The 13,815-nt window shown below is 41.4% G+C and overlaps 1 protein-coding gene across 6 annotated transcripts in view; it reads left to right on the forward strand.

Annotated features, from left to right (window-relative positions):
• LOC140391483 (ankyrin repeat domain-containing protein 10-like) overlaps positions 1-13,815 on the forward strand; it is a 122,402-nt gene that overhangs the window by 71,916 nt on the left and 36,671 nt on the right. For all 6 annotated transcript variants that reach the window (XM_072475999.1, XM_072475994.1, XM_072475996.1 and 3 more), the window contains one exon: positions 1,807-1,898. In XM_072475999.1, the coding sequence (XP_072332100.1) occupies positions 1,807-1,898 (92 nt within the window). The remainder of the gene's footprint in view (positions 1-1,806; positions 1,899-13,815) is intronic.

A 13,815-nucleotide genomic window follows, 5' to 3' on the forward strand; every position in this document is an offset into this window, starting at 1 on the left:
CCAACGAGGCCGCAGCTGGGCGCAGTTCAGCACTGCTCCACACAAACGTGGACCAGGCGGAACGGCACTCGGGTTGGGGGGGTCTCCTGGGCTAACTGAGACCCTTGCGTGTTCATGGATAGTTCAGGGTGGCCCCCTGGCCCTACCCCTGGAACGCGGGCACCTTGGCACTGCTACCCTGGCACTGCCAAGCATGCAGGAGTACTGCCCGGGTTCCAAGGTGGCAATGCAAGGGTGCCCTAGTGCCAGGGTGGCAGTGCCAAGGCTCGGGCTGTGGGGGGACATGCCCATGCGAGGATGGTTAGGGGGGTTATGATGAGTGCATGGCAGGTAAGTAGGGGCCACTGGAAAGTTGGGCGTGTGAAGGGTAGTGGTCCTGCAGAGGGAAATCTGAAGAGGGGGGACACCCCCAGGGACCCCATAGCGGGGTGTCCTCACTTGGGAGGTGTGGGGTAGTGCCCATGTGCATTGGGGAGTGACATTGCCCATGGGTGTGGGGGACCCGCAACCTCACTTAGAGATCGGGGCACCCTTTCAAAATGGCGGCCCGATCTCGGAGTCCAGCTCCCCAGTGCTGAAAAAAGTTCTAGTGTGGGCTCAACCAGTGTGAAACCCCAGGGTCCAAAAAATGACATTGGATAGCAGTGGGGAACTCCCTGAAAATCCCACCACAAATGAACTTGGAATTCTTTCCGTTGAATAATAATAACCTTTATTGTCACAAGTAGGCTTACATTAACGCTGCAATGAAGTTACTGTGAAAAGCCCCTCGTCGCCACATTCCGGCGCCTGTTCAGGTACACCGAGGGAGAATTCAGAATGTCCAAATTACCTAACAGCACGACTTTTGGGACTTGTGGGAGGAAACCGGAGCACCCGGAGGCAACCCACGCAGACATGGGGAAAACGTGCAGACTCCACACAAACAGTGACCCAAGCTGAGAATCGAACATGGCACCCTGGTGCTGTGAACCCACAGTGCTAACCACAGTGCTATCCTGCCACACCCCAAAGTGGTGCTGTAGGATTAAGCACCATTGTTCTTTCAAAATGCTAGTACAGGCACGATGGGCTGAATGGCCCTGTCCTGTGCTGTAGGTTTCTATGAACTAGGAGGACTGCACTAGTGCTGTTTAGAGCATACTGGAGGGCTCGATTGTGCGTGAGTAATACTCTTGCACAGAAGCCTTTCCCATAACATCTTTATGCAGAGTTAAGTTAGATTCCAAATTCATTGCTCTCTGAGGAGGCGTTTGTTGTGGTTCCTTAAATAGGTGCTTTGGAAATTCTGGAGAGAAGAGCTCATTTGGTGGGCGAAGGGGATAAGTGAATCATGAATGTGATGAGTTCTCAGAAGTCCCACTGGTTGCAGAGAGGAATTTCCCAGTTTTCCCAAAATTCTGTGCAAGTTTTCTCCAGGGAACATTGTTGCTGTGAATGTATGCTGCTGGCTGGGTGGAGTTGATTTAATTGCTTTAAGGCCTTGTCTCTTATCCTTTGTAGCAGCAGAAATGTTTTCTTTAAGCACACCTTCTGTTATTGGCTAATGTGTAAAGTCGAACGAGTAAAGGGTTGCAATCTGAAATGAAGTTAACTGAGAAAACTAACTGAAAACTGCCTTAACGTGAAATTGTCATATTTGTGCTACTTTTGAAATCAGGGATGTTCTCAAGTTAGTTTAAAATTTGGATTGATGCACACTTTTTCAAAAAGTCTTATTGATTGCTGAAAGAGGAAGTGATACTTAATGTATTATTGAGCAGTTGGTGTATATCAGCGTCTGATATTTATCTCCTCTCATTGCAGGATGTTGTGGGTGAATCCCCTGTCCATAAAGCAGCACGATCAGGAAGTTTGGATTGTCTTAATGTTCTTGTGTCTCATGGGGCTAAAACAGAGTAAGTGAACATTTCAGCACCTCTTAAATAATCACAATCAACTCATACATAATCGAGAGGTGATGAATGCAAGGCACAATTAAAGGAGCAGTATGCTTTAATTTTGGCCCGAGGATTTTTAAACTGAAATAATTCCCTGAAATAGTTGCCCTCAGTATTTTTCAACAACAGTCGGTTTTCCAGTAACTTCACATATTGCTGTTCCAGTGAAAGTTGTACTAAATACTTGCTGGCAAGTGCAATGACTGATATTTTAACCAATGCAGCTCCAAATTGGAACCTTACCTGCTGGGAGTGTAAGTTAATAGGCTGACTCCCTGCAGTATTCTGATCACATTCCAGGGAGAGGTAGTGGTGGGGAGGGTATGCACTTGTAATTTCCCACAGCAAACGCACTGGGCGAATCTTTGTCGCAAATGTGTGTATTCAAGAAATGGTTAATTATAGCATTAAGCTCCTTTAAAGACAATAGTCCAACTGAATTCCATAACATGTTCAGCGTAAATTTGTTAAACCTCTATACAAACTAATGTTTAATAAAGAATATTACACACCTTAACCTTCTGCGCTTCCATTACTTATATTTAAAAGTAGATAAGATTGTTCTTGTATGTCCACAATTCTCTGATGCAACAAAACCCACATGTCTAAATAATATCATTGAGTAATCAAATTGCCACTGAGCAACTGCTCTGAACTGATTGGTTTCCAAACACCATTTTGGAATTTAAATTAGAATTCTTAAATAGGCTAAAAACAAGACACTGTGGGAGTAATTTCCCTTTAAAGTGTGACATTTTCTTATTTTTCTTCCAATTTTTGGAACTTGTTTTTGTCTCTAAATACACAGGAGCATAGGAATTACGACCACATGTAGGCAATTCAACCCTTCGAGCCGGCCCTGACGTTCAATCAGATCCTAGTTGATCTCTTCCTGGTCTCAAATCCACCTCCCTGCCTATTGCCCATATCCCTTAAACCCATTTTTAAAATCAAATATATCTGTCTCCTTGTTGAAACCATTTCATGATTCGGACTCCACCCCACTACGGGGCGGCGAGTTCCACAAATTCAGCACCCTCTGCAAGACGTAGTTCCTCCTCATCTCAGTTTTAAATCTACCGCCTCTCAACCTATACCTGTGACCTCTCGTTCTAGTTTGCTCCACAAGGGGGAACATTTGGTCTATGTTTACTTTATCAATCCCTCTTCGGATTATACACCTTGAACAGATCCCCTCTCATTCTTCTTAAACTCCAGCAAATATGAGCCCAAACTGTTCAGTCCTTCCCCATACGTCAACCCTTTCATCCCTGGAATCAATCTTGTGAACCTCTAAACTGCCTCCAATGCCACCACATCCTTCCTTAAATAAGATGTGGAGATGCTGGCGTTGGACTGGAGTGAGCACAGTAAGAAGTCTTACAACACCAGGTTAAAGTCCAACAGGTTTTCCTTAAATAAGGAGACTAAAACGGGACACAATACTCCAGATGTGATCCCACCAACACCCTATACAATTGCAACAACACTCCTCTACTTTTATACTCCAGTCCCTTTGCAATAAACGCGAACATTCCATTTGCTTTTCTAATTACATGCTGTACCTGCACACAGACTTTCTGTGATTCATGAACAAAGGTCCCTCTGCACAGACACATTTTGAATCTACTTTCCATTTAGATAATAATTTGCCATTCTAGTTTTTCAGCCAAAATGGATAACCTCTCACTTATCCACATTAAACGCCACCCGCCAAATTTTGGCCCAATCTCCTAGCCTACCTATATCCATCTGTAAACTCTTTATCTCCAGTTCACTGCCTGCTTTCCCACCTATTTTAGTATCACCTGCAAATATTGCTGTGTTACACTCTGTTCCTGCTTGCAGATCATTTATATAGACTAAGCAGTTGAGGTACGAGGACTGACCCCTGTGGCTCCCTGCTAGTTACAGTTCGCCGACCAGAGAAAGACCCATGTATCCCAACCCTCTGCTTTCTATCAGTCAGCCAATCAATCCAATCTCGTACTCTACCCCCAATCCCCTGTGATCTCGCCTTCTGGATCAGTCTTTTATGCGGCACCTTGTCAAAAGCCTTCTGGAAGTCTAAGTATACCATTATGCACCTTACTGGTTACATCCTCAAAGAACTCGAGCAAGTTTGTCAAGCTTGACTTACCCCTCATAAATCATGCTGACAATGGTGGATTGAGCTTTTGTCTTTCCAAACGTTCAGTCATCTCCTCCTTAATGATTAATTCAAGCAGCTTCCCCACCACAGAGGTCAAGCTAACCGGTCTGTAGTTTACTACTTTTTGCGCCTCTCCCTTTTTGAATGGGGCATCACATTAGCATGTTTCCAATCCACCAGGAACTTTCCAAAATCCAGGGAATTTTGAAATATCATAACCAATGCATCCACTATCTCTGATGCCACCTCCTTTAATACCCTAGGATGTAGGCCATCATGTCCCAGAGACTTAGCTGACATTAGTCCCATTAGTTTATTCAATACCTTCTTACAAAAAACAATAAAGTACAGGAACAGGTCCTTCGGCCCTCCAAGCCTGCGCCGGTCATGTGTCTTATCTAGACCAACTGCCTATATCTTTCTATACCCCGTCTGTTCATGTGCATTTCCAGATAAGTCTTAAAGTTCGCTGACGTATCTGCCTCAACCACCTCACTTGGCCGTGCATTCCAGGCCACCACCACCCTCTGTGTAAAATACATGCCCCGCTCATCTCCACTGAACCTTTCCCCCCTCACCTTGAACTTGTGCCCCCTTGTAATTGTCATTTCCGCTCTGGGAAAAAGCCTCCAACTGTTCACCCTATCTACACCCTTAATAATTTTATAAACATCTTATCAGGTTACTCCTCAGCCTCCGTCTCTCTAGGGAGAACAATCCCAGTTTATTCAATCTCGCCTCATAGCTAATACCCTCCATATTTACCAGGCAACATCCTGGTAAACCTTTTCTGTACTCTCTCCAAAGCCTCCATGTCCTTCTGGTAGTGTGGTGACCAGAATTGGACACAGTATTCCAAATGTGGCCTAACCAACGTTCCATACAACTGTAACATAATTTTTGAGCTTTTATACTCTATACCACGTCCTATGAAGGCAAGCATGTCATATGCTTTCTTTACCACCATTTACACCTGTACTGCCACTTTTAAGGATCTGTGGACCTGTACGCCCATATCTCTCTCATGGTTATTGCACCAAGTTCCTCTGCATTAACTGTTAACTGCAGTTTTTGGAATTTTTAAATTTACCTCTACTGTGAAGACGGGCAAAATATTGGTTCAGTGCCTCCGCCATCTCTTTGTTCCGCATTATTACCTCACCAGTATCGTCCTCTAAAGTGCCAACATGTGCTATTGCGATATACTTCATACATGTATGCTTTATATACTTATGGAAGCTTTTGGTATCAGTGTTAATATTTACTTTAACAAACAGCGGAGAGTGTGTTGGCATGCTTAACAATAATTAGGTTATAAGCAGTTTCCGTACTGGGCTGCAGTAATTTATTATACTCCTTTGTAAAGTGGGGGAATTTGCCTCCCCATTTTCTTAAATTGAAACCCTAACTGAAGGGTGTGACCTCTGGATTGCTGGTTTTGGCATGCAGTGTGGAGCACTTCATTCTTATTCTATTGGGTGGGGCAACTTTGGTATCTCTTCTTGGAATGTTGCAATATGCAAACCAGTTAAAAGCTTAGTATAATAATGCTACAACAATGCAGGATTTGTTCCATGCATTCATGCCTATTCTTAACTCTTTAATTGCTTCCATTGATTTAATCACTAATTCAGCTTTTTTTCCCGTTAATATCTTTGATTTTCCATTCTCCCTCAATCCCTTACACTGCCCACCTGTAAAGAATCCACTATGATTCAAAGGGTTTCAATTAGCATGAACAAAGAGGGCAGTCTTAACAACTCCTGTGTTCCCACCCAGGAACTTCACACAATGGAAGTTTGGACTCAGAAGTCAGTGGATCCAGCTTTTAATTTTATCTCTGAAGGAGATTTCACTGTTACCCCACCCCAACAATCTGCCGCCCCCAACACGTGTCTCTGTCAATTATAATCATTGTTAATCATTTCGCTATACGTGTCATCTCTTCAGCTCTCGTGTGGCATTGTACCCCTTGACAACGTGGACTTTAAAACCCCAGAAGAAGATAATGCTATGAAAATTGTGCTCAAATGTGAAGGTTTTAATTTAGACACTTTAGTTCTTTAGAAATATTCTTGGTGGATTTTCACTAAATTTAATCAGAGGTCCTTGAAAGCCTTGGTCCCTTTCAGCCGCAAGTGATGATTCTCACAAGTAGTGCCTAATAATCTCAATCCTTTGGATTTTTGCTAAATTCCCAAGTGGGTTCCTCGGTTACTTGAATAAAATTTGTACGGTGGAATTGGTCGCTTTCACATTGTTCAGTTAAAGATTAAACTCTCCAATCAACAGACCCTAGTTTTTTTTCCTTTACGTCCAGATAGTTTCATCTTTTAGCCATTAACAATTCTCAGAAAGCAAACACAAAGAAAGCTAAACTACATTTGTGCTAAGATTACTGACATGATAATTGTACAAAGATTGCTTTCATGTTTTGTTTTTCATTTGGTTTCCTAAACAGTAACACATTTCACTTGGGCAGGGAACGCTTTTGAGCATGGTTTTAAGTTTATTGAATTTTATTTGAACCCCTGCCTTATGCATGGTTGGAGATTCTGTAAACTGAAGGGACAGCATACACTTATCTTTTTTTTGTCTACTTCCCCCTCTGATTCCGTCTTTCAAGGGCTTTCCAAATTGATTCCTGAAACCTGACATTTATCAGTCAATCAATTTCTTTCCTCCATTCAGAAGTCCTGCATTACCCAGCTATACGTCATTATGAGCACCTTACTATCCATTCAATCAACAAAGGCAAGATTTGAAGACCAGCTTTTACGGTTATTACTTTCAGATAAGACATTCTCTAGGAATTCTCTGGCTGACTGTATACACACACATTCCAGTTTAATTACAGGAGAGCCTGTGATAAGAATGTTCAATCATTAAAAGTCCCAAGTTCTGTGGAAGACACTTGCCTTCTTAGGGAAAAAAGGGAACTAGCAGAGTCCAAGGGAGTTGGAAGTCCACACAGGTATCTGCATTCAGCAACATTGCCAGAAGTAACCCCTATTTAACCTTAATATTGTGGGCAGGGGGCACACGGTATAACTCAGTTTCATTCCTCAATGGCCCCTTGTCTTTGCCACTATTGCGCTGGGGCAGGTTTTCTTTTAAAGCACAAATATTTTGGCAGTTCAGAAGAAATTTATGAAAAGTTGCAAATTGAAGAAAATTAACAAATTAAAGGTAATTATGAAAGAGGAGCTTCAATTAGTTCACCGATAGGGTTCAGCAAGGGCTGGCAGTGAAATCTCTTTTATTTATATTACCTTGTTTTAGTTAATAGCAGAGGATGAAGACAAATTACTTAGGAGTCAGGTTTTTAGAACCGAAGATGAGTGAAGTCCGGGCAGATATGTGAATTTGATACTTATAAACGCAAATTAATGTGTGTTGATGCAAAAATATTTTGAAAAATGAAGAGTTGACTGTTGACTAAATACTTAAAATGTCATGTGGCAGTAAATACCATGACAAACAGAGCTTCGTCATCTGCAGGCGGATCAGTGGTAATGTGAGGGTGACACAGATGCGCTATAAAGTATTGGTGAGGCCAGAGTTGGAATATTAAGCTCCATTGCAGTGGACATACTATTTGGAGGCTAATGAATGAAGCAACAAAGAGGACACTCGATCGAGGTGGGGTGAAAGTCTCAGTGATGACCATTTGTTAGCAAGTAAACAAAGATGAAGGGACTAGCACAATTCTAAATGCTTTTTCCGTCTTCCTAAAAAAGGGGGAAAAGCAGAAATTGGGTGCAAGATAGCAGGGAGACCAATAGCAGTATGCTAAAGTTCAGGTAAAGGTGCAAGAGATTGACCATGAAGTGCAAACTGTTGTCAAATGAAGAAAATGTAAATTACAGTCCTGTATCATCGAAGAGTAGAATGATGGCACTGTAAAAGGTGTGAAATGAAATATTCTGTTCATGATAAACTGTGGGATTACTTGTGAGCTTGGTTAAAGTTTCTTACTGTCCGTTGGTTTGGTTTGGAGGGCGAGAGTAGGGTACGGTTTCAGTGGAGGGAATGGCAGAAGTTGCTGTCCGAAACTGGAGCATGCAGCAGCAATTTTAGTTTTGGTTCTCTGTGACATGTCTTTGTGAAATAGAATACAAGTGTTTGCTGCACCATTTGGGACTTTCAATTTGAAACTCTTCCCTGATTAGCTATTCCACTCACTGACATTGAAAATAAATACAATTCTTTCTCTGAATATCACTCCCACTCGCCCTTACTACCGATCTCTATTGGTTTATCCACCTATTAGCTTTTGTTGAATATCAAGAGGAAACTAAAGATGGTAAGATTTTTGGATATCTATAATTATTGTTGGCAGTTTACTGCTTTTTCCAGTACACATGTCGTCAGCCACTGATGTCATGGTTCCCTGCACTGGTTCCCTAGATATATCATGGATCTAAAATCTTTCTTCTTCATTGAACTTTGACGGAGGTAGGTGATTCAGGAATGCTGGAGAAATTCTAACATGTTTCCTGTCTGTATTGTGTTGTACTCAGTTGCAGGGTGATGTGTGATCAGGTTCAACTGTTACTGTCTTTTTCTGGTTGGGTTTCCAGCTCCGATTCAAAATTGGGTCATTGCTACGGTTGGAATTTGCTTTATTGTGGTCTTTGGTTTCATTTTTTTTGTAGCAAATGCTGATGGGCCAAAGGCATTATTTAATCAGCGAACAGAATTTAATCGATTCCGGGAAGGTCCATCGGGAATAATACGGAGGATAATTTGGGAGCTGTGCATGGTGAAGGGGGAGAGGGGCAGGGTGTCTGGGACTAAGCAGGCATCATCCACAGGAACTGTAGATAATGGGTATTGTCCATCTCGGAGGGGCTGTAGATGCTTCGGAACTTATTGAAACTTTTGGAGCCAGGAGGGATGATGTGAAGGAGATGGATTTTTTTTCTTCAGGATGGAAACAGCCAGACTTCTAGATGAAAGGGATGAACATTTCCAAGTTTGGATATAGCCATGGGCACGAGATGGGAATAAGGCGGGAAACCTGAGGCATTAGTTGACGCCTTCAGCCTGTGCCGTTATATATGCAGTGAATTTCCTGCAGGCCCCAGTGACCTATGTGTTCAGTGAGGATAGTCTGAAATCCCTATCATGCATCTCAGTGGGATTTCCCCCAGAGGTGTACACGTGTACAGAAAGAAGTCAGCTTAGTTTTTGATGTGACTTCAAGCAATAAAATCAGTGGAGTTCTGCAGTCAGAATTGGGGGCGGTAGAGATACTAAAATAATCCAGCAGCGTAGCAGATCAAATTTAACAAGGCTGCTATTTTTTCTTGCCATTGAGATTCTTAAATGGTCGCTCATATTTAGATCAGATATATGACACCTACCCCATAAAGCCAAGTAAACTGTAATCATAAAATATTTCTGATGGCTGTGATGGTGTTGAGCACAGTTTAAGTGAAGCTGTACACTGCATGACTAAAGTAGAAGATGGGGATATCAGAAATCACCTCAACTGGAGAGGTGGGATACTGTAGATACAAATTATTAACCTAATTATTGTTCACCCATTTCAGAGTTATCTAGAAGTAAAATGTTTCCATCTTTTGCAGGTAAATACTTGGAATAGAGAAATGATCCATATATCATGCACTTTAATTCTCTTTTCTTTTATAGCAGCATTGTAATTCTACAAACCTCATTCTGTATGGAGCCCACGTTAGTATATGCTGCTACAGAAATTAAAATACTCCACATGAATGGATAGAAGTAATCCATATATTTACGGCCAGTACAGGACTTGGAAATAATATGAAATGGGTTAAATGGCATTATTAATTCAAGATGTATTCATGTTCTTGTTTAATTGTTAAGATTACTTTCACCAGCACCCCTTAATCTGTTTTATTTGCCATTGCCCATGTAACTGTAACAGTGCAGAGAATTGAGTCTTTGAGAGATTGAAAAATGTCAAATGTTTTCCAGCTACGTAATTTGAATTTGACTTGATTTTGAAGTAATCCTAGAAAGGGGGATCATTCCCAATAGAAACGCTGAAACTGCCACAGGGGCCTCATGGAAACCTTACAGTTGTGGCATTGAGTGCGCAGTATCGCTTCCCCTCAGCACACAAGGCATACCGTTGAGGTATTTGTTGTGGTGATTGGTTTTAATGCTATGTAGGAACTGCGTTATAGATCTTTTAGTTGTGCATGCTTTGTTTATCCTAATTTAAAATTATTTCAGATATGTTAACTAATATAGTTAAGTTGAGAAATTTTCGTTTAAATGTAAGTTTTGCACAATTTTTCAAGAAAAAAGTGGTTTACTTATTGAACTTAATTGCCGCATGTTTGTAACCAGGAACAATGTGATTGTTGAAAGCGATATGAAATTTGCTGCTTATGCAGATATAAAATGATAATTGCTTTAGAGAGAAAACTGCAGTAACAGTATTAACATCAAATTTATTGCTATGCTTTAGAAAGAAGTAACGATTTCCTTACCATTTCTTTTAACGCATATTTTCTCTACTTATTCTCCCCCCCCCCCTTGTATCCTACATGCTACTGCAAGAAATTATAACCCGTTAATTTACATCACCTACCTGTGAATATTAAAGTGTCAATTTAGTTACATGAAATGGATCAGGTTTGTAATTGGCTTTTTCCTTAACTCCAGGTTTCACATTTCCCTTGTCATTTTTCTGTAAATACCATTATTGTGCCCCAAGGGAATATTTGCTTTCCAACGTAACCAGCAAGTAACTTCTCAGCAAATTTTGGAACGCCGTTTTCTGGAATTACAATATGTTTAAAAACAAATACAATTAAAAATGATTTTCCAACAAATGTCATAAGCTGCTTTTCACGAGCCACTTTCAAAAACAGTCCAATTTTCTGTTGTCAAGCTACCCAGATTGTCAGGTTGGTAATTTTCTTTTATGACTCAGCCACTCTGATCAGTGACTTCATTCAAACTCTTCTTTCAGAGTGACCACAGAGAGAACGGTCATTATATCGGAATACTAGCACATTCTGTATTGCACATTCAGGTAACAAAGTAGTGACTCAGATCATTTGATGCACCTGTTTTATTTTGCAAATGCTCCTGTCTATAGACTGACTAGTTTCCCAATCTTACGCAACAAATCACTTCCCACCTTTCGCGCTCTTTTCATCATGTGGTATAATAAACTTGAGAGGGGTTTTGGAACTGCGCCTGTGTCCTTATCGTGTGGACGTGTGATGCAAGAATCCGTCGAGACGAAGATTTCACAGAAAAACTGCTGCGGTGAATGATACACAACAACCACATTGGGCTGTAATGGAGTTTCACAGACCATTTAAAAACCACCCTGGCAACATATACTTAATATATATGATTGGAATCTCTTTGGTTACATTGCAATCTTCTAGCAGACACCAGTACCTTTATTCTGTTCGTATTTGTGGTTGGGATTTATTAAATGAACATCATGTGGACACGTGATATTGTCAGTGTATCAGTGCCATATAGCAGTTACTGTGTGATACGTTTTCTGTACTGTTTCCACTTCAGCTGTGGAACCCCCCTCCCCCAATGATAATTTCTGCATTCTGTGCATGCATGGCAACTCATGGCCCCTCTATTCAGGTGGGTGTTAAAATCCTGGGGTCCCATTCAAAGAAGAACAGACAATATTTTTTGGGTCTCAGCCAATGTTCCTCCTGCAGTCATCAATACCGAAAGCTGACTGGTTAGTCACGATTTGTGGAGTCTTGCTGCACAAATTATCTGCCTCCATCATTGGTGACTAGAAAGAAGAAATTCAGTCGTGCGAAGCATTTAGAACATCTTGAGGACGTGATCTGACATTGTACAAAGACAAGTTCCTTTATTTGTTTCACCCAATTTCGGATTGAGTCAGTGGGATTTCTTCCCAAGTTTTGGTTTCCCAGCATCATTGAATGGCTGAGGCAGAAGATTGGGTGGGATATTTCTCTCTATCCCAACAATTAATATAACCCTAAAGGTCTTCCAGCTTGTGATCTTGTGATGTGAGCAATACTCTTAATATCTTTAGCAATAGAACCTCGGAAAATAGGAGGTCATTCAGACCCTTGAGCTCGCTCAGTCATTCAGTTAGACCGTGCCTGATCTGTACCGTGACTCTTATTTTCCTGTCTTACTCCTTGATACTCAAATAAAAATGTATCAGTCTCAATCTTGAAAGATCCCATTGTCCGAACATTCGGCCAGCCTTGGAACTAAACACAAATCCACATGATCAGTTTTTTGTTTGGAAGGAATATATGATGCATCTGTTATCCTGGACACTGCATAAAAGACGGCAGCTTTCATATTGTGATGATGGAATCGGAAGGCCTCAGTGGTAAGATGGGTAGAATAGCCTCCATTTGTACTTATTGCTGAATACTGGATTTGTGCCAACAGGCATTACCAGCTGCCTAGTTTGACTTCTTAATGGTAGAAATTTAATAGCATCAACAGCTGAAAAGCCACAGGGAAGGAACATGCCCAGCGTGTACCACACCATCAGCCATTGAAGAGCACAAAGGGAGACAAAGTCTATCTTGGGTTTTAAAGGCTTGAAGGTTGCTTGGAAAGTAAGCATTGTCGGAGATGAGTTCCAATATTGCTTCCTTTGGAAATAATTTAGAGTCAGACAGAGCGGGATCTTAGTGTTGATGTACTGAGGAGGAAGAGCAATGTGCATGGGATGTGGGTGTCGCAGGCTGTGCCAGCATTTATTGCCCATCCCTAGTTGCCCTCTAGGGGGCAGCTAAGAGTCAACCACATTGCTGTGGGCCTGGCGTCACATGTAGGCCAGATATTTCCTTCCCTAAAGGACGTTAGTGAACCAGATATTCTTTTCTGACAATCGACAATGGTTTCATGGTCACCATTAGACTTTTTAATTCCAGAAATTTTATTGCGTTTAAATATGCCGTGGTGAGATTCGAAGCCAGGTCCCCAGATGATTATCCTGGATTACTAGTCCAGTGACAACAACTCTCTGCCACTGCCTACCCCTTCAAAAAACTTTAAAAAGACAGTGGATACGAGCATCCATAAATAATAAATTTAAGAGTTGAGAGAAATGCTTAATGCTAGAATAACATTTTAGTATTCATTGAAAGGAATGGGAAAGATCAATGTGTACTGAATCAGCCATTGGATGAACTGTAGATCGAAAGTAATTGGAATGTGGTCTTGAGGAGGATGAGTGTGCAGTAGTAGGATTATTCACTGAAGGTTCGAACAAGACATCAATATTAGGAAGCAAACACGGCACCCTGAGTTAATGGAAGGAAAATAATAAATCTATTACAGCACAGAGAGGGAAAACTGAAAGAAAACCAAATTACCACGAATATAACTTTGGTATGAGATGCAAGGGTACTTGTTTCAAAATGTACAGAGCCTTCTAAGAGATTCAAGTGAATGATAATTCACCAAGGGGTTTGCAATCTTGCCACTAATAGGCTGGTCAACACCGTATTGATGATTGTGGGTGACACCCGTAGAGTAAATTGATCAATAATGTAACGGTTAAGTGCATCTTTCATTAGAAAGTGACAATATAAGAACAAATGCTTGAGAGCTAACAGGGATCAGATTTGCTGGGGATAGGATGAACTCGAGTAAATTTGCCTGGTGAAGCAACAATAGACTGGAGGAGAGAGATTGTGAAGACGCAAAGGACAAAGACATGTTTTGGGCATGTTAGGCGGGTAA

Source organism: Scyliorhinus torazame, chromosome 15 (assembly GCF_047496885.1).
Source record: "Scyliorhinus torazame isolate Kashiwa2021f chromosome 15, sScyTor2.1, whole genome shotgun sequence".
Lineage (NCBI taxonomy): Eukaryota > Metazoa > Chordata > Chondrichthyes > Carcharhiniformes > Scyliorhinidae > Scyliorhinus > Scyliorhinus torazame.